This window comes from Mirounga leonina, unplaced genomic scaffold, assembly GCF_011800145.1.
Source record: "Mirounga leonina isolate KUSES-001 unplaced genomic scaffold, KU_Mleo_1.0 Mir_129, whole genome shotgun sequence".
Classification (NCBI taxonomy): Eukaryota; Metazoa; Chordata; class Mammalia; order Carnivora; family Phocidae; genus Mirounga; species Mirounga leonina.
The window spans coordinates 9679008-9698176 of NW_023270323.1; the positions used below are offsets into that span (position 1 = coordinate 9679008).

General features: G+C 41.2%; 2 protein-coding genes across 4 annotated transcripts in view; both read right to left on the reverse strand.

Annotated features, from left to right (window-relative positions):
* HERC5 (HECT and RLD domain containing E3 ubiquitin protein ligase 5) overlaps positions 1 to 11894 on the reverse strand; it is a 44580-nt gene extending 32686 nt beyond the window's left edge. The window contains exons 1-6 of one of the 2 annotated variants that reach the window (XM_035004531.1): positions 11458 to 11894; positions 8591 to 8711; positions 7637 to 7713; positions 4099 to 4320; positions 2515 to 2606; positions 1881 to 2011 (exon numbers count right to left, since the gene is read on the reverse strand). In XM_035004531.1, the coding sequence (XP_034860422.1) occupies positions 1881 to 2011; positions 2515 to 2606; positions 4099 to 4320; positions 7637 to 7713; positions 8591 to 8711; positions 11458 to 11740 (926 nt within the window). In that variant the 5' untranslated portion in view covers positions 11741 to 11894. The remainder of the gene's footprint in view (positions 1 to 1880; positions 2012 to 2514; positions 2607 to 4098; positions 4321 to 7636; positions 7714 to 8590; positions 8712 to 11457) is intronic. The other variant, XM_035004533.1, reaches the window with a different exon arrangement.
* Positions 11895 to 16919: 5025 nt separating this feature from the next.
* Positions 16920 to 19169, reverse strand: part of HERC6 (HECT and RLD domain containing E3 ubiquitin protein ligase family member 6) — a 55713-nt gene continuing 53463 nt past the window's right edge. Inside the window, exon 23 of one of the 2 annotated variants that reach the window (XM_035004534.1) lies at positions 16920 to 17277. In XM_035004534.1, coding sequence (XP_034860425.1) covers positions 17063 to 17277 — 215 coding nt within the window. In that variant the 3' untranslated portion in view covers positions 16920 to 17062. The remainder of the gene's footprint in view (positions 17278 to 19169) is intronic. The other variant, XM_035004535.1, reaches the window with a different exon arrangement.

A 19169-nucleotide genomic window follows, 5' to 3' on the forward strand; every position in this document is an offset into this window, starting at 1 on the left:
CAGTTGACCCAGGTGGCTCAGGAAGGGCCCCTCTGGCTAAATGGAAGCCCAACCCTACTGGGAGGGAGAGGCTGGATGTACAGTTTACTGCCAGAGGCAATGATCCAATCAATCAGGACTAAGCAATGAAACCCCAATTAACTCTGGACTTGGGTGTGCTTCCCTGAATGGCAATACTCTACACATTGTCATGTTCTGGGCTGGGAGGAGGCAATACCATCCCATCCATGATTCCAAGGGGACTGGACAGCGGGAGCTCCTTGTTTGGACTCCTCCTAGACTCTGTCCTATACATCACTTCCTTTGACTGGTTCTAATTTGTATCCATTTCTTATAATAAATGGGAATCTGACTTTAACAGTTTTCAGTGAGTTCTGAGTGTCTTTCCAGTGAATTCTCCTGTTAGTAGGGGAACTGCCCTGGTGTGTATTAAGCTATCTCTTACGTGAGACTCCTCTTCTAATACATGCTACTTAAAAGAATGTTAAAAATCCAAGGTGGTGGTAATGTTCCCTTGAATGCAGAGAATCATACCATCCCAATAATCTGGTCTACTTTAATAAAATCCATATATGTAATTTTACTCCAGGATCATAAAATAATAGGTCTATAGACTGAAAAGTACATACATGAATTTTTTACACAACGATTTTGGTAAACAAACACATGAACCCAATATTCAGATAAGAGCCTGAATTTGCTTTTGTTTAATAAGGAAGAATTGCCCAAAAGAAGAGTATCTGATTGAAAAGATTTCTTAACCTCACAACCCAAAATCCCACTGGTGAGAAATGGACTGAATGATGTTCAAGGAATAACTAAGTAAGCCAAGGAGTTTGAGCAAGTTTTTCTACTTTTACTTAAAAAAAAAAGGCTGTGAAAAATCAAAGTTATCAGAATATTCTACTCAAACCACCACTGACTTTGTCTTATCCTCTACTGTGATCACTCTGAAAGAATTATATTAACAGTATGTTGGCGTCTGAGGGGTTGTGAGAAAGTCATTACATCAATGAATAATCCTTTGTGATTCATGTTTATTTTTTCCCAAATAAATAACCTATTTTTCTTAAAGGTTAAAGTGTGTTTGAACAGTTACAAAGCTTTTTCACTAAAGGGGCAACAGAAAGTGAATAAATTTTCCAATTAAAAAAAAAAAAAAACAATGCAGGGCATGCTTTGCCTGGCTCAGTCTGAGGAGCATGCAATTCTTGATCTCGGGAGTTCTAGCTCCACGATGGGTATAGAGATTATTTAAATAAATATTTTTTTTAAAAAGCCAATGAAGGGGCACCAGGGTGGCTCTGTCAGTTAAGCATCTGCCTTCAGCTCAGGTCATGATCTCAGGGTCCTGGGATCAACCCCGCATCGGGCTCCCTGCTCAGTGGGGAGCCTGCTTCTCCCTCTCCCTCTGCCTGTCTCCCCCCACTTGTGTACTCTCTCTCTCTGAAATAAATAAAATCTTAAAAAAAAAAAAGCCAATGAAAACAAATACATATATTAAAATAAAGATTATTATCTAATAATGTAAATTAAGCATCTTCATCCATGTGAAAATGTTTGATACTTTTATCTCAATCAAAAAAACTGATGGGAGGGCGCCTAGGTGGCTCAGTCGTTAAGCATCTGCCTTCAGCTCAGGTCATGATCCCAGGATCCTGGGATCAAGCCCTGCATCGGGCTCTCTGCTCGGTGGGAAGGCTGCTTCTCCCTCCCCCACTCCCCTTGCTTATATTCCCTCTCTTGCTGTGTCTCTCTCTGTCAAATAAATAAATAAAAATCTTAAAAAAAAAACAAAAACTGATGGGAGTTTTATTAAACCACCTATCTAAATTTATGGTATTGATTTCATCAATTTTCACGGACACATTACAACTTACCTTCCACATGCTATCTGGGTCACCCTATTCCCAGCGAGTTCAGTCACCAAACGGGGTCTTAATTCATTCTGTGTGGAACTGTGACCAAGTTGCCCATATTTTCCAGCACCAAAAGTAAATACCAGCCCATCCTAAAGAAAGAAAACTTCTCATCAGATTCTAGAAAAATACAACAGTAAGCAATATTACTTAATAATTAATAAAATATTACTGAATTCAGCGATATTACTGAATAATTAACAAAAGGACTACTCACTGATAAGTGAATTAATAAAAGGACTATCAGGGGATCCTGGGTGGCTCAGTAGGTTAAGTATCTGATTCTTGATTTTGGCTCAGGTCATGATCTTAGGGTCATGAGATCAAGCCCCACATTGGGCTCTGCACTAAGAGGAATCTGCTTCTCTCCCTCTCTGCCCTTCCCCCACTCATGTGCATACACTCTCTAAAATAAGTAAATCTTTAAAAAAAAGACCATCAAAGCAAAGCCCCCAAATTATCAGTAGGACAATCCTGCATGTGGGAAGTCACCCTTCTTCTCAGGGAAATACTAAGTGCCCACACCCAGGTATTTTGTGCTTTCCCCACTATAAAGTTCTTCCAGAATTACCATCGGAGTCAAGGATACACGCACCGTTGTGAGCAGGGCAGTGTGAGAGCCACCACAAGCAAGAAATTCAACTTTCTGATTGTCCAGTGGTTCAATAAGGGAAGGAAAATCTTCACCTATGCAAGGAAAAGAACAGCTGACGTGATCCAAAGAGGATGCTGGAGTTCCGTGCTACTGGGAACATACCTGGACTGTCTCTCAGCTGGCAGCACAGTTCCCAACACCTTCTGACAAGAAAGGCCTCTGTGTTGGTACATTTATTTTGGCCTAAAACTGGGGGTGAGGCAGTGGTCAAAGGGCCACACACAGCAGAACTCATGTGAAAGTGTCAAGCCACTTCCCAGAACCCACTCTTCTCCTGTTAGCCTAACTTGATTAATTGCAGCATATCTGGTATTTCCAATTCCCATCTAAAATCACCCTTTTAATGAACATAAAGATTCTTTCTTTTCTTTTAAATTCTCTACTACAGTGTCCCTGCCCTATACTACCTCTCCTTTCTTCTCACGATTTCCTTGTCAAAGCACTTAGAGGTTCAGCAAAAACAGTTTAACTTCTTTATTCCTTTCCCTGCTTTGAATATTTTTCTAACATTGACTGTGGTTGCTTCTAAGTAATTAGCATTGGGCCACGTCGGGGAAAGATGCAGTATATGACCCAGTAACCCAGGGGAAAACAGGTGCATTACTACAGCTGATAAAGCAGCAATTTGCCATACCTAAAAACTCCTAAAAACTCCAAGAGGGTATTCAGGATCATAAGAAAGTTTGCCAGGGCGCCTGGGTGGCTCAGTTGGTTAAGCGACTGCCTTCAGCTCAGGTCATGATCCTGGAGTCCCGGGATCGAGTCCCGCATCGGGCTCCCCGCTTGGCAGGGAGTCTGCTTCTCCCTCTGACCCTCCCGACCCTCCCCCCTCTCATGTGCTCTCTCTCTCTCAAATAAATAAATAAATAATCTTTAAAAAAAAAAAGTTTGCCATCTGCTTTGTGAAAGTAGTTCGATAGTGGCAATTACAGGTTTTTTTCCACATCTGTGTATACAGATATAATTGATACCTTATAGACTAAGATTAGAATATGTGAGTTTTTAAAGAGATCATTAGTATCCTTTTGTCCTAATATGGATATACTTGTATTAGACATTTAAGTGCAAAGGCACTTCGGAGGTCATTTCATCCAAATGCATCACTTCATAGAAAAAGAAAATAAGGCCTAGAGAAGTTAAGTGACTTAGTAAGGCCCTGCCATTAGTTAACTGCAAAGTGGGAAGCAGAGTCCAGGTATTCCAATCAGTGCAATGCTCCTTCCCATAGCCCACACAACCCTGACACATATCTCACTCACAGCAACAACTTCCACACTATGCATGTCTCCTAGATTGCTTCTGCCCTGAAGACAGAGATAACCAGGAAGAACAGCACCAAGCAACAACTTCCACACTATGCATGTCTCCTAGATTGCTTCTGCCCTGAAGACAGAGATAACCAGGAAGAACAGCACCAATGACCGTGAAGATCTGAACCATTTCTGACAGGGAGGCTTGTATTAAATTCATCTCTTATCTGACAAATATATCTGATAATGTGAACTTGAAAATATGGTTCCATACCGTCAGTGTGGCCCAGGCCTAGTTGTCCCAAATCATTTCTTCCCCATGAGTAAATGTTTCCAGACATGGATAAGGCCATGCTGTGGGCTTTTCCCGCGGAAATCTGAACCAAGGGGACTCCTGACAGGTGCTCCACAATCTGTGGTGTGGGGATTGAGGCAAACAGTCTTCCAACTCCAAGCTGGCCATGTAAATTCTGTCCCCATGCGAACAGCTCACCACCTTGACATAAACAAACAAAATGCTGCCTTATTAAGTTTAAAGTGCAGGAGACATTAACTTAGAGCATTATGTATGTTATCCATACTATACTATCAGTCTCTTACATTCAACTTCCCCTATGTCTGAGACAGAAAAACTAGAAGAAATCTTCTCTTTAGCAGTACTTCCTTACCTCCTGCCTCAAAGGGTAGAGTTTATGTCCTGGCTTCCCCAAATCTTATCTTCCTAGATTGTGATGTACCAGCAATAAACCCTGAACACCCGCCTTTGCCCCACATCACTAGATCGTGGGCTTCTTTAATGGTCATGTCCCCCTCAAAAAGTATGTATGTTGAAATCCTAACCCTCAAAGTGAAGGTATTAGGAGGTGGACCTTTGGGAGATGATTAGGATTAGCTGAGCTCATCAGGATGGAGCCCTCAAGAATGAGATTAATGCCCTTATAAGAGAGATTCCAGAGAGTTCTCTTGCCCTCTCCACCATGTAAGAAGATAGGCCCCCCACACAGACACTGAATCTGCTGGCACCTTGAATTGGAATTCCAGTCTCCAGAACTGGGAGAAAGAAATTTCTGCTGTTTAAGTCAGCCAATCTATGGTATTTTGTTACAGCAGCCCAAACGGACAAAGAAGGGTAGAATGAAGCTACCTGAACATATTATAATCAAATTCAAGAAATGGGCCCATGAAAACCAGAAACATTCTACATCTGGGAAAGTAAAACCTAAAATTAATGTCTTCCTTCTGCCCACCCACTCTGTTCATGTGCCTGAAGATTCTAAATGTATACATTTGAAATTACAGCAGAGTATCTTGAAAGAGTCTGCATCTTCCTCTGTTAATTGAACACATGAAGCATATTTTTCAGTAAAAGTTCTTAGGTGTAATCTAATGGAGTTGACTATATCTGAGTCTGAAAAAATGTACCAGAGAATTAATGCTTACTGAGCACCCCTTTGTAAGATACTGTGCAGAATCTGGTAAGGGGCAGAACCTCTCCTTCAAATGTAACTACCATGTGTCTACCAGCCAGCAGGAATATAATGATGAAATGATCAATTCTTTCTTGCTTCCCCAACTTTCATTCTTCCTAGATTATGATTTACTGGTAATAAACTCTGAATATCTCTTTTGCCCCCATATCATTAGACTCTAGGCTTCTGTTTTATCTTTATAACCTTTATAACCTTTTCAATCTATTTGAAAAATAGAAACATGGAACTGTTGAAATGAATCTCCAGGGTCAAGATAGATATAACCTTTTTTCTCAAACCCTTGTTCTTCTGCAGAGCAGCTGTAATTGTTTTTAACTTAACTAATGAGCAAACCAAGGTTCAGAGGGGTTAAAGTGGGCTCACTTCATAGGAAATGGCAGAACTGGAATTCCAGCCCAAGTTGCTCTGATTCTAGCCCTATCTTCCTTCTACCACTGTGGGCTGCCCTCTATGCTAACTGATGCACCATCGGACTGCTCTTCCTAATCAAGGGGGTAGTCAGACATGACCAGCACAAATCAGGCAGACAGAGAATAGAAGGAAAACAGGGACAGGCTTAGGGGCTAAATGGCAGAAACTCCTTGGCATTAGCCCTTTCCCTAAGATTCCATGTAGATAGAATATTACCAGTGGGCCACTTTTCACCCCTAAGAAGGAATCAGTATTTTCTTCAAAGTATCTAGTTTCATATGATTCTTCATGTTCACCTGCATTCCTTTTTTTTTTTTCTTAAGAACCAAGAAATATTTTATCTAACAGAAGTACCTATAGAAAGGATAGCTAAGAGCTGTTTCCTTTTAAATTTAAGACAAAATTGATACTCAACGGCCTTTTAAAATAATCTAGCCTGAAAAATTACATTTTGTAATTGAAATAATTTACCACCATTATTGAAATTAGGAAAATGTATACATTAAAGAGATTCTTTACTCTTCAGTGATTGCTTTAGAACCACGAAAAAGCATCACAGGAGGAACAGGGATGGGCTCCATTAGTGTAAAAGAAATAAATTGTTGAGTTAATCAATCTAGATACTCAAAATGAAATGTGTGTTCATGAATGGATAAAGTCAAACAACCAGGCCAATTTTTTCCAATGCAAGTTCATACTCTCAAACTTCAACAGGGCCTTCAACACAGGTCAAGTTCTGGATTATTTACTTCCCTTTTATCCCAGTTTCCCTTTAGTTTGTTTATATCTGTCCTACATATTTTAAAAAAATTTTTTTCCTTGACCCTGAATTTCCACTTATCACCGTCCTGTTATAATTATTCCTCCATGGTCAAGCTTCTTTAGGAAATAATCTGTATTCACTGTTTCAATTTCCCACCATTATAATGTCTGATAAGAAGTAGGAAATAATAAAAGCTGGGGAATCCCTGAATTCAAATGGTAATGTGCGAGCACATCAGAGGCCTGCAAACTGGCCACAAGAACAGACCCAAGAGATTCTAAGCTCTTGTCATGGAAGCTGAAAGAGCACTAGGAAAAGGCAAGAAGTTTCTAGGAAAGGGTAGCCCATGCTTGGTCCTGTTTCCAGAATGATTTTGATTATTAAGAATATTTTCATTGTTTCTTATTTGAAAAACAGAAACATGGAACTGTTGAAATAAATCTCCAGGGTCAAGATGGAGCCATTCCTGCCCAGGGTGCCATGTCAGCAAACCAACTTACATGTTCCTTTAAATGTTCTACCTGAACAGAAACACCATGTATCTATCCAATAAGCCAATCCCCAAACAACAAGCCAACTCTGGGCTGTACACTTACTTCTTTGTTCCCTGATCTTTCCAAATAAGGTCAGATATACAACCCCAACCAATCATGCCTATTTCTGCACTTTGACTTCTAATGCTCTAGAAAACTCACTCTTGCTCAAAATCCTCCCAGAATGCTCCATTGTTCGTGATGCACTGTACTCCCAATCCATCGGCTGTTTGTCCTTGAACAAAGGGTATCAAATTCTTTACTAAATCGCTTTAGTTTTGTCACTTGACAGAGTACATTGTAGGAACAGTAAATATGGAATCCTAAAGATTTTATACATCCAAAATTTACTCTTATTTTCTAACAAGTGCCTTGGGGTGCCTGGCTGGCTCAGATGGTAGAGCATGTGACTTTTTACTGACTCTATCTCAGGGTTGTGAGTTCAAGCCCCATGGTGGGCCTAGAGCTTACTTTAAAAAAAAGTACAAGTGTCCTGAACCATATCAAATTCAAAACCATTATTTTTGTCTGTTACAAAGTGAAGCAGATACATTCTACTAGGTCTACATATATACACATTTATTCCCTCTAAAAAACAGTATTCCAGAAAAGTACCTTTTGAGAGTGCAAGAGAATGATAATCTCCACATGTGATCTGAATTATACTTTTTTCTTGTAAAATGCACTGAAACCTGATGAAAGAAAATATATTTTATGTCAATCACCGTAATCGAAGTCGCAACATCGATGTTAAAACTAACTGTATTTAATTGGGATTGAAGCTCAAGGAAAAATTTAAATTTACTGCTTCACATTCAGTACATCTAAAATTATAAAAAATACTACATGTGTTTTAATTGGTGGTTTAAAAGGAAAATAATGTGCACTATATAATTGTAATTAGGATGATTCCAAGTGTCTTTTGCAAACAATAATTGTATGATACAGGAATAACACAAGATGAAAATAAGTTCTAATTCACATGATCTACTAGGAAAAAGTCTCACAAATCATTCCATGATAATGTATTTTTCTCCTATGTCGAAAACTTTTATTTCTGATAATCTAACTCATTATGAGGGGTAAATGAATTAATGAATGTGGAGGTCCAATTTGGGGTGAGGCAGACTAACAACCATTTCTTTTAAATGTCAAAGCAAGGGGTGCCTGGGTGGCTCAGTCGTTAAGCAGCTGCCTTCAGCTCAGGTCATGATCCCAGGGTCCTGGGATCAAGCCCTGCATCGGGCTCCCTGCTCGGCGGGAAGCCTGCTTCTCCCTCTCCCACTCCCCCTGCTTGTGTTCCTGCTCTCACTGTGTCTATGTCTGTCAAATAAATAAATAAAAATCTTTAAAAATAAATAAATAAATGTCAAAGCAAGACCCGATGTCTACGGGACAAGTTAACTTGATTGTAGCTCACTGATGGAATTCACCGGTCATTTCAGAATTGTTTACTTAAGAGCCACTACGTAAAGCAGGGCATAATATAAAACCATAATACAAAAATTATGATTGCCTTTTGAGTACATTTTAAATAACTTCTAATAAAAGAAAAAAAAAGTTCCCTACCTTGCATGTTCTGTGCTATAGTGGTACTCAAATGGTTTTCCATCTGAGGACAGAATCAGCATGTGCTCTGCTCCTTGGTCCACGGAATGTATCTTCATTTTTTTTCCTAATTTAATGCACTCTGCAGAGCAAATCCAATCAGGAACTATCATAACTCTGGTTATTACCCACTATCATTATTTATTTCATTATAATACACTAAAACACCTGGAAAAAAATTTCAACTAGACAACCTTTGATTTAACATGAACCTCTCTTTAAAGAAAAATTCAAGAACAAAAGCAGAGCAATTAGCAATGACTATTGTTTTGACCCATGGATTTTTTTCAATTTGGGAAAGCACTGTTCATACTTTGTTTTAAAGTTGTTTGTTTTTTTTTTTAATTTATTTGACAGAGAGAAACACAGCGAGAGAGGGAACACAAGCAGGGGGAGTGGGAGAGGGAGAAGCAGGCTCCCCGCCGAGCAGAGAGCCCGATGCGGGGCTCGATCCCAGGACCCTGGGATCATGACCTGAGCCGAAGGCAGACGCTTAACGACTGAGCCACCCAGGCGCCCCTCATACTTTGTTTTAAATTGAATATAGTTTTGGGGCACCTGGGTGGCTCAGTCGGTTAAGCCTATCTCTTGATTTCCGCTCAGGTCATGATCTCAGGGTTGTGAGATGGAGAAGCGTGGCGCCTGCTTACATTTCTTTCTTTCCCTCTTCTTCTGTCCCTCCCCCCTCTAAAAAAATAAAATAAAACAAAATCAATATAGTTTAAAAAATAACCAATTAAATATTTGCTTTTAGATTCCTGTTTAATAAATTGAGACAGAGTAATTACATTTGAAGTGACAGAAATGAAAAGGTCTATAAGAAAATATAACCGTATCTGGATGACATAACTCATTTTAGGAGAAAATATATATTGTGTGTTTTGAGATATACTCTTTCCAAATACAAAACGAATAATAATAATGAAACTCTCCTCACTGCTCCACAAAGAAGCCAAGTTCTTTATTTTTAAAAGGAAGAATTGTGTTTGAGGACTAATTTTTCAGGAGGCTGCTGTCAAAATAATTTTTATTGGCACTGCTACATATTTAGCCCTTCCTAAAAGAGATTTAAAAATTGTTCACAGTTACCATTTACGCTTATCTCATTTAATCTGTTCACAAAAATTGGATGTGGGACTTTACTTTTCGGTTCTAACCTAACCAAATAGGATTTATTCATGTGAAAATCTCCAAGCACAAATCTTCATATTAGAAATGCTTTGAGAACCAAAACCGTTTGGTAATGAAGAAGAAATGGTTAAACAGTCATCTTTTTCAGAGATCAGCATTTCCAATCAGTTGAAAAAAAAAAGTTACTCAAGGAGCAGGGAGGAAAAAAAAAAGGTTACTCAAAAAAGGTACTGGGACATCAGACTAAACACTTGGAGAAACAAATAAATCTAGGTTCCCCGACCTCCTTAAATCAAAATAATTTTCAAGTGCATCCAAAATTTTAACTTTAAAAATAAAAGCATAAAGGGTGCCTGGGTGGCTCAGTTGGGTAAGCCCCACCCAGACTCTTGATTTCAACTCAGGTCTTGATCTCAGGGTCAAGAGTTCATGCCTCCCGTTGGGCTCCACGGAGCCTACTTAAAAAAGTAAGTAAAAGCTTAAATTGCTGTAAAGATGAGTACATTAAAAAACAGAAAAAAAAACCAAAAAACCTGAGTGTGGATAGCTTTGTAACACAAAATCCATAAGCCTTAACAGAAAAGATTAAGGAGACTAAAATAACATCAAAGTTGGGAAAAACATCAACGTCGATGCTGGACAAAGTGCTATTCTTACTCAATGTTCAAATAACTCTTTCAAATAAATAAGAAAAAGATTACAACTCAAATTTTTAAAAAACCCAGTCTAAGAGGGGCGCCTGGTTGGCTCAGTCGTTAAGCGTCTGCCTTCGGCTCAGGTCGTGATCCCAGGGTCCTGGGATCGAGCCCCGCATCGGGCTCCCTGCTCCGCGGGAAGCCTGCTTCTCCCTCTCCCACTCCCCCTGCTTGTGTTCCTGCTCTCGCTATCTCTCTGTCAAATGAATAAATAAAATCTTAAAAAAAAAAAAAAAAAAGCCAGTCTAAGATATGAACAAGCAGGTCACCAAAAAGGGAATGCAAACGATCAACAGAAAGAAAAAAAAGATGCTCGACCTCGCCCGAGTTAAAAGCATAACGACCAGTAAAATACCATTTTCTTCACTCAACAGACGGACAAAATTTCCCAAGATTAAGAATGGCCATTTGCTTTCCTCCACCTTTAAAATCGGAACCACAGTTCCTGACCTCATCTACGGAGATTGCCACCGCGGACAAGTGCAACTGAAAGCATTCTTTAAATTATTTGCATATATAAGATATTATCGTTGAGAACAAGAGAACTCTATTTTCCAAAGGGTCACAAAATCGGAGCCGCTGTGTTCTAAAGAGGAGTAAGTGAAAAGTAAACTTCAACAGAAACCAGTGCTAACGGCGGACTGGCTAAGCAGATGCTGCCTGCACGCGCGCTCCCTCCGCACGGGCTATTTGCAGAGTGCGCGACCCAGTTCTCACCACCATCCTGCAAACTCCGCGCCAACTGGGAACGCGGATAAGGGAGACCTCAGGCGCTCGCACGTGCGAGATTCAAAAGCCACCCGGCCCGGCGCGTTTCTGCGGCCACCGCAGACCGCTGCGGCGTCGGGTCTCCTCCTGAGCTTCCCTTCGCGTTTAGAGAAGGACCGCCACACCCACCCTCGGGCCGCTCCGCAGGCGCTGCACTTGGGGCCCCCGGCCGCCCACCCTCACACCCCCAGCCCGAGGCGGGAGGGCCGAGGGGGCACTGCCCGCCCCACTCACTCGGCTTCTTGGCGCCTTCGCTCCCCGCCGGCAGCTGGTGGACCTCGACGCCGGCCCCGCCGCGCTCCAACACCACGAGGCGCCCGCGCGTGCAGCACATCTGACGCGTCGCCTCGGTCCTCTGGGGCAGCGCCCTGCGGAGGCCCGCGGCACTGGGGAAGAGCCAGAGCTGAGTGCCCGGCGGCTCCGCGGAGCGCCGCGGCGCTGCGGGTCGCGGCGGGGGGACCGGCCCGGGGACCGGGCGCACGCCGCCCCGAGCTCTCCTTCGCGGCCTCTGCTCCATCGCCGCTGTCCCGGGCTCTACGGCCGCGCCTCGGCTCTCCGGACCTCGGAGGAGACGGAGCTCCCGAGAAAACCGACCCCGGCGTCGCGGCGCTCAGCCAGAGGCGGCGGACAGCGCAGTGGCGTCGAGGCTCCGCAGCCTCCCCTACTCCGCCCCCGCTGGGACGCCGGGCTCGCAACGTGCTGATTGGGGGCGGAGCCCGCAGTTCCAATAGGAAACGAAACCGTTGTGCTTGGAAGGGGGCGGAATCGAAAAGGGAAGGGAAAGGGAAACTCGAGCGCGTCACGGAGGGCTTGGAAGGCTGCCAGAGTAAACAGGGTGCTGGCCGATGACGAGGTGGGTGGGCAGGGCTGAGGGGGTGTCCCCCGGCGAGCAGTGGCCACCTGAACGCCTGGACCTGGTGGCCTTGGAAGAAACACTGCAGTTCCGCTAGGAGGAGCACTGACACAGGCCGACTTGCAGAATTTCCAGGAACTACTGTGGTAAGGAAAGCTCGCTAAGCTTTCGGTCTCGGGCTCCGCCCCACGACCGCGAGGAGACTGAAATCGAGAGCTGCGCGGTCAGTCCCTCCGCCCACACCGCGGTGCCCGGCAACAGCTGATGTGCTTCCTGTCGGTACAGTTTGCCTCTTCGAGAATTCCGTACAGATGGAGTCAAACCTGTGCAGTCTTTGTGTCTGGCTTTTTCCCTCCATTTAGCGTAATGCTTTTGAGATTAATCCCGTGTTCCGTCAGTAGTGGGTCAGTCAGTAGTTATCGTTGAATGTTATTACGACAGATGAGTATACAGCGATCAGCTGTTTCTCCATTCACCAGTTCACGGACATTTCGGTTCTTTCCAGTTTGGGGCTACGGTGACTAGAGGAGCAAGTCGTGGAGTGGATAGGTGCTTTCGTTTCTTGTGAGTAAATACCTAAAAATGGAATTGCTGTATCGTATGGTAAATACATGCATGAGCATGATGTAAGAAACGACCAAATCTTTCAAAGGTGCTATGTCGTTTTGCATTCCCTCCAGCAATTTATGGGAGTGCCAGTCCCTCTATGTCCTTGATGACGTTTGCTCTTGTCAGTCTCTGTAATTATAGCAGTTGCAGTAGTCTGTACGTGTGTCCTACTGTGGTTTCAATTTCCATTTCCCTTAATGCTTAATGATGTTAAGCATCTTTTCATATGCTTATTAGTGCTAATCTCTGTCTCTTATTTGGTGAAGTGTCTATTCGTATCTTTTGCCATTTATTAATTTGCTTAGTACCTCAAAGTTCTTTATATATATTACAGTACTTTATGTTATATATCAAGCCCTTTGTTAAATATGTTTTGAAATGTTTTCTGCCAATCTGTGGCTTGTTTTTAAATTTTATTGTCTTTTGAAGAGCTGAAGTTTTTAATTTCAATGCAATTTATCCATTTTTTTCTTTTACATAGTTAATGCCTTTCTTTTTTTTCTTTTGTCTTAGGAAATCTTTGCTTAACCCAAGGTTACAAAGATTTTCTTTTCTTTTCTTTTCTTTTTAAGATTTTATTTATTTATTTGACACAGAGAGAGAGAGAGCTCACAAGTAGGCAGACAGGCAGGCAGAGGGAGAGGGAGAAGCAGGCTCCCCGGTGAGCACGGAGCAGGATGTGGGGCTCGATCCCAGGACGCGGGTACCATTACCCGAGTGGAAGGCTGACACCCGACAGACTGAGCCACCCAGGCGCCCCCAAAGATTTTCTTTTATGTTATCTTCTACAAGTTTTATAGTTTTAGGTCTTTGTTACATTTCAAATGAATTATTCTTTATGGTGTGAGGTAAGGATAGAGGTTCATTTTTGTCCTTACAGATTTCCAATTGTTCTAGCTAGCCTTTCCCCATTGAATTGCCTTAGGGTCTTTGTGAAAACTCTGTTGGCTATGTGTAATTGAATTTATTTCTGGACAAATTTTTACTGTGTCCCCTTGATCTATATGTCTATTTTTACTCTTAAGGCCACACTGCCTTCACTACTGTAGATTATAATTAAGTCTCAAAATCACTTGATTCAAATGCTCCACCATTGTCTTTTCTTCGGTGTTGTTTTGTCTATTATATTTATTTGTTTGTTTGTTTTGGCTATTTTAGGTCCTTCCCATTTCCATATATATTTTAGGATAAGTTTGTTACTATCTACAAAACACTGCAGGGATTTTGAGATTGCACTAAATTAAATCCGTTTGGGAAGAATTGACGTGCTGATAATATTGATTCTTGGGTCCTTGAGCATATCTCTCCCCATTAATTTCTTTTTTAAGATTTATTTATTTGAGACACACACACACACACACACACGCAGGGGGTTGGGGGTAGTGCATGCCAACTCCGGGCTGAACCCAGAGCCAGATGAGGGCCTCCATCTCAAGAGGCAGAGGTCACAACCAGAGCCGAAACCAAGAGTTCGAGGCTTAACCCACTGTGCCACGAGGTGCCCTTCCCCATTAATTTAAAGATGTCTTTAAGCAGTATTTTCTAGTTTTCACTGTACAGTTTAATGTGTTTTGTTAAAATTATCCTTAAATATTTATCTTTTGATATTACAAATACTTTTTTAAATTTCAACTTATGACTGTTGTTAATATATATAAACAGTTAATTTTTATATATTGACCTTGAATCCTGAGACTTTTCTATATTAATACTTCTGGTAGGTTTTTGTTTTCTTTTAAGATCCCTTAGGATCTTCTGCAGATAACGATGTAGTCTATAAATAAGATAGTTTTACTCCTTCCTTTCCAATCATTATGCCTTTTCTTTTTTTCTTTGCCCTCTTACATGGACTAGTACTCTAGTACAATGTTGTACTAGAAGTGATGAGAGGCAACCTTGCTTTGTTACTAGTTTTAGTAGGGAAGCATTTAGTCTCTTACCATTAAGTGTAAGGTTAGCTCTTTGTAGGTTCTATCAGGTTGAGGAAATTTCCTTCTGGTCCTAGTTTGCTAAGAATATCACACATGAGCGGCTATTGCAATTGATCAAATTTTTTTTTGCCTTTATTGAGGTAATTATGTGATTTTTCTTTGTCTTATTACAGTGAGATATAATAGATTTTTTTAAATTTTATTATGTTATGTTAGTCACCATACATTACATCATGAGTTTTTGATGTAGTGTTCCATGATTCATTGTTTGTGCATAACACCCAGTGCTCCATGCAGAACGTGCCCTCCTTAATACCCATCACCAGGCTAACCCATCCCCCCACTCCCCTCCCCTGTAGAACCCTCAATTTGTTTCTCAGAGTCCATAGTCTCTCATGATATAATAGATTCTTAAGAGCATTTGTGGACTAAACTCCACTTGGCCACAAAGTATTATCCTTTTTATATTTTGTTGGATATGTTTGATATGTTAAAATCTTGGAAAGGTTTTTTGTGTTTCTGTTCATGAGAGATATTTGTAGTTTTCTTTTCCTGTAATGTCTTTGTCTGGTTTTGACATTAGAGTAATGCCAACATTGTACTTAATTGGGAAGTGTTTCCTCTTCCTGTGTTTTCCTTTTTCTTTTTTGAAGATTTTATTTCTTTATTTTTTAAAGATTTTATTTATTCATTTGCCAGAGAGAGAGCACGAGATCGAGAGAGAGAGAGAGAGAGAGAGAGAGAGAGAGTGAGAGACTACAAGCAGGTATTGCTGCAGGCAGAGGGAGAAGCTCCCTGCTGAACAAGGAGCCCGATGCAGGGCTTGATCCCAGGACCCCGGGATCATGACCTGAGCCGAAGGCAGACGCTTAACCGACTGAGCCACCCAGGCATCCCTAAATATTTATGATTTTATTTTTAAGTAATCTCTATACCCAACGTGGGGCTCAAACTCACAACCCCAAGATCAAGAGTTGCATGCTCTTCTGACTGAGCCAGCCAGGCACCCCTCTTCCTCTGTTTTCTGAAAGAGTATGTAAAGAATTACTACACTAGGGGTGCCTGGGTGACTCAGTCTGTTAGCGTCTGCCTTCTGCTCAGGTAATGATCCCAGCATCCTGGAATCAAGCCTGCATAGGTTCCCTGCTCAGTAAGGACTCTACTTCTCCCTCTCCCTCTGCCGCTCTCCTTGCTCATTCTCTCTCTCTGTTTCTCTGAAATATATAAAATCTTAAAAAAAAAAAAAAAAAGAATTGCTACACTGTCTTCCCTAAATGTTTAGTATTGTTCATCTATTTGCATTAGAAAAATTTATGTTGGAGTTGAAAGGCCCGAAAAATACAACCTAAATCAAATGCCTAGGGATCCCTGAGATTTAGAAGTTACCTTTTCCCTTAAAATTCAAATAGAATACATCTGGGCCTCCATTCCATTTATTATAGAAACCAGATGTGTCAAAAATAAATCTGAGGATTCCCTGGGGCTTGTGTTCCTACGGACCACCTCACATTCTAGTGTCCTTAGTGAATTCTCTATCTCTGTTCTGTCTATCCTCTGGTGATTCTGCCCTCTTTCCACATCACCACCCCACCATGGACTACACCCCATGGTCTTTCCTTTCCAAAAGTGCCACCGATATAAGGCTTCTCTGTATGGTTTGCCATCACAACAGGCATTTAAAGAATAGCGTACAGTTTAAAATTTAATATAAGATAGATCTGGTCTACAAAATTAATTGGCCATTTACAGCCATATTTCTTTCTCTCCTGTAATTCATTCCGTAGCCACATTTCTAAGACATATTTCATGTTCTTCATTTTCTCCAACTACCAATAGACAGGAGTTCCTGGTTGGGCTCAGTGTTTAACCAAAATAATGATATATGCATTTAGAATAATTCTTGGAACACAGTATTGAGCATGAGTAATTATTCAATGAATTAACGAATCCTTTAACATTTAGATTTTTCAAATACATTACTCAGCAGTTGGCTAAAATCAAAATTCTGGAGACATTCTAGAATATAAAATACACATTTACATGCCTCAAAAACATGTTGAATTATTTTTATTTTTTTCAAGCTTCAGCATATCTTTCATATTTGCAGACAATGTGTTTATTAGATATACAATATTTTAAAAAATATGTTAGCTTTTAATATTCAACTTATTTTTAAATGATAATTATTGTTCAGGAATAATTCAGTAAAAAGCAAACATTCTGATAACAAATTTAGGGATCAAGAAATGTTGATTCATTTTTAAAAATTACTTTTTTTTAATCATTCTTGATTCATCATTTTATTGTTTATCCCGACATTTGTCAACTAATTCTACCTAAAACCTATCAACCCTTTGTGCTACTTAGACCTAAGGAAGAACAGAAGAGTCGAAGAGAGGGCCTGAGGCTCTGAGGCCTCACTGAAACTCTCCGGATCACTGTTGCTCTATGACGTAGAGACAAATCCTCTGTTGCTGTTGATGGCTACTTGAAGGGCTTCCTCCACTTTTTCCATTGTAGAATATTTAGGAAGGTCCAGAATATTATGACAGGTCAGCGCTCTTGGGTAATCTGTTTCACTGAAAGTTTCAGGACAGCGAAATAGGATTCCTATTTCCTGTTTGCCACTTACACGCAGCCTGTCATTTCCGCTAAGAAAAACTAGAAAGGAATAAATTTTGGTTAAGATATTTCATAGAAAGAGCAAAACATAAAATGAAAAGGAAGAAATGAATCACTTCATTCAATAAATATTACTGAGTACCCTTGTGTCGAGAGAACCACCCAGGGCCATGTGGAACACAGAAAAATCATGACATCTGGTCTTGGTCCACAGTGAGTTTATGGTCTAATTGGGGAAAACTATGTACATGAAAAGAGAAGAGCAAGATACACGGAAGTTTCATTTAGCTTAACTAGGACGTCTGAGATGAAGAAGCTAACGAAGGTGGCACCCGGCTGGGGGAGCAGGGAGACTACAGGCGTCACATCTGGCTAGTTAGTTCTCCAGGAAAGGAGTTGAGTAAGGTTTCAAGGCAGAGGGGGAAAGCCCAAGAAAAACCCAGAGGTAGGAAGATGTAAGGAAACGCACTGAATACATAGACAGTGGAATCAATGGGCTGAAGCAAAAGTCTCCCATTAAGAGAGAAGATTAGACAGGTAGTTTGGGCTTGTGGAGAAGTAGTTCAGGTTTGTGAAGTTGGAATTGTCCTCCAGTGTCCTCAGGAGCAACAAAAATAGCAAGATGTGTATCTCCATAATGACTGAAAAATGGGACAGGCGGTGAGAGAGTAAGTCATTAAATCTGCCCTAGGGAAACCTTACGGTTCCCACCAAGAGAAGTTCTTGTACCACAAGGCTACAGTTTAGTGGTTCAGAGCCTTGGCTTTGGATCAGCCTGTTGGGTTCAGAATCTGTTCCTTACACTCACCAGCTGTCTGAATATAAGCAAGCTACTAAACGTACCAAGCCTCTTTTCCCTAGATCTGAAATGAGAAAAAAAATAAGTACCATACCTCAAAACACGGCTCTTAGGATAAAGGGAGGTAACAGATAGGAAGTTGTCACTACAATGCCTGACATAGAGTAGGCACACATTATCAAGGCTGTTAGTATTATCATCAGTGGTCATTGCTATGGGTATTATTTCTAAAATAGTATTAGAGAAATATACATAGTCCTAATTCCATAGGACTTCGATAAATAAAGATAGGAATGTGAGAGTAAAGGCTTGATTAGGAGGCAACTAGTGGTATCTTTTTTATTATCATTTTTTTTTAAATGGGAAACCAGGCTTACATAAGAGAAAGAACATTGGCTTAGGAAGCCTGGCTTGGCTGTTGACACATGTGACCCACTATTAATAATGATTTCATGGCAGGGTGCCCGACTGGCTCAGTCAGAAGAGCATGCTACTCTTGATCTTGGGGTTATGAGTTTAAGCCTTATGTTGGGTGTAGAGATTACTTAAATAAATTTAAAAAAAAAATTTAATAATGACTTAATGGCAAATATTTATTATTTATTTATTTATTTATTTTTAAAGATTTTATTTATTTATTTGAGAGAGAGACTGAGAGAGAGAGAGCATGAGAGGAAGGAGGGTCGGGAGGGTCAGAGGGAGAAGCAGACTCCCAGCCGAGCAGGGAGCCCGATGCGGGACTTGATCCAGGGACTCCAGGATCATGACCTGAGCCGAAGGCAGTTGCTTAACCAACTGAGCCACCCAGGCGCCCTTTATTTATTTATTTTTAAAGATTTTATTTATTTGAAAGAGAGAGACACAGCAAGAGGGGGAACACAAGCAGGGGGAGTGGGAGAAGGAGAAGCAGGCTTCCCGCTGAGCAGGGAGCCCAATGCGGGGCTCGATCCCAGGACCCTGGGATCATGACCTGAGCCGAAGGCAGACGCTTAACGACTGAGCTACCCAGGCGCCCCCACAAATATTTATCTTTTAAGAAGACATGTAATTATAGGGGCTCCTGGGTGGCTCAGTTGGTTAAGCATCTGCCTTCGGCTCTGGTCATGATCCCAGAGTCCTGGGATCCAGCAGT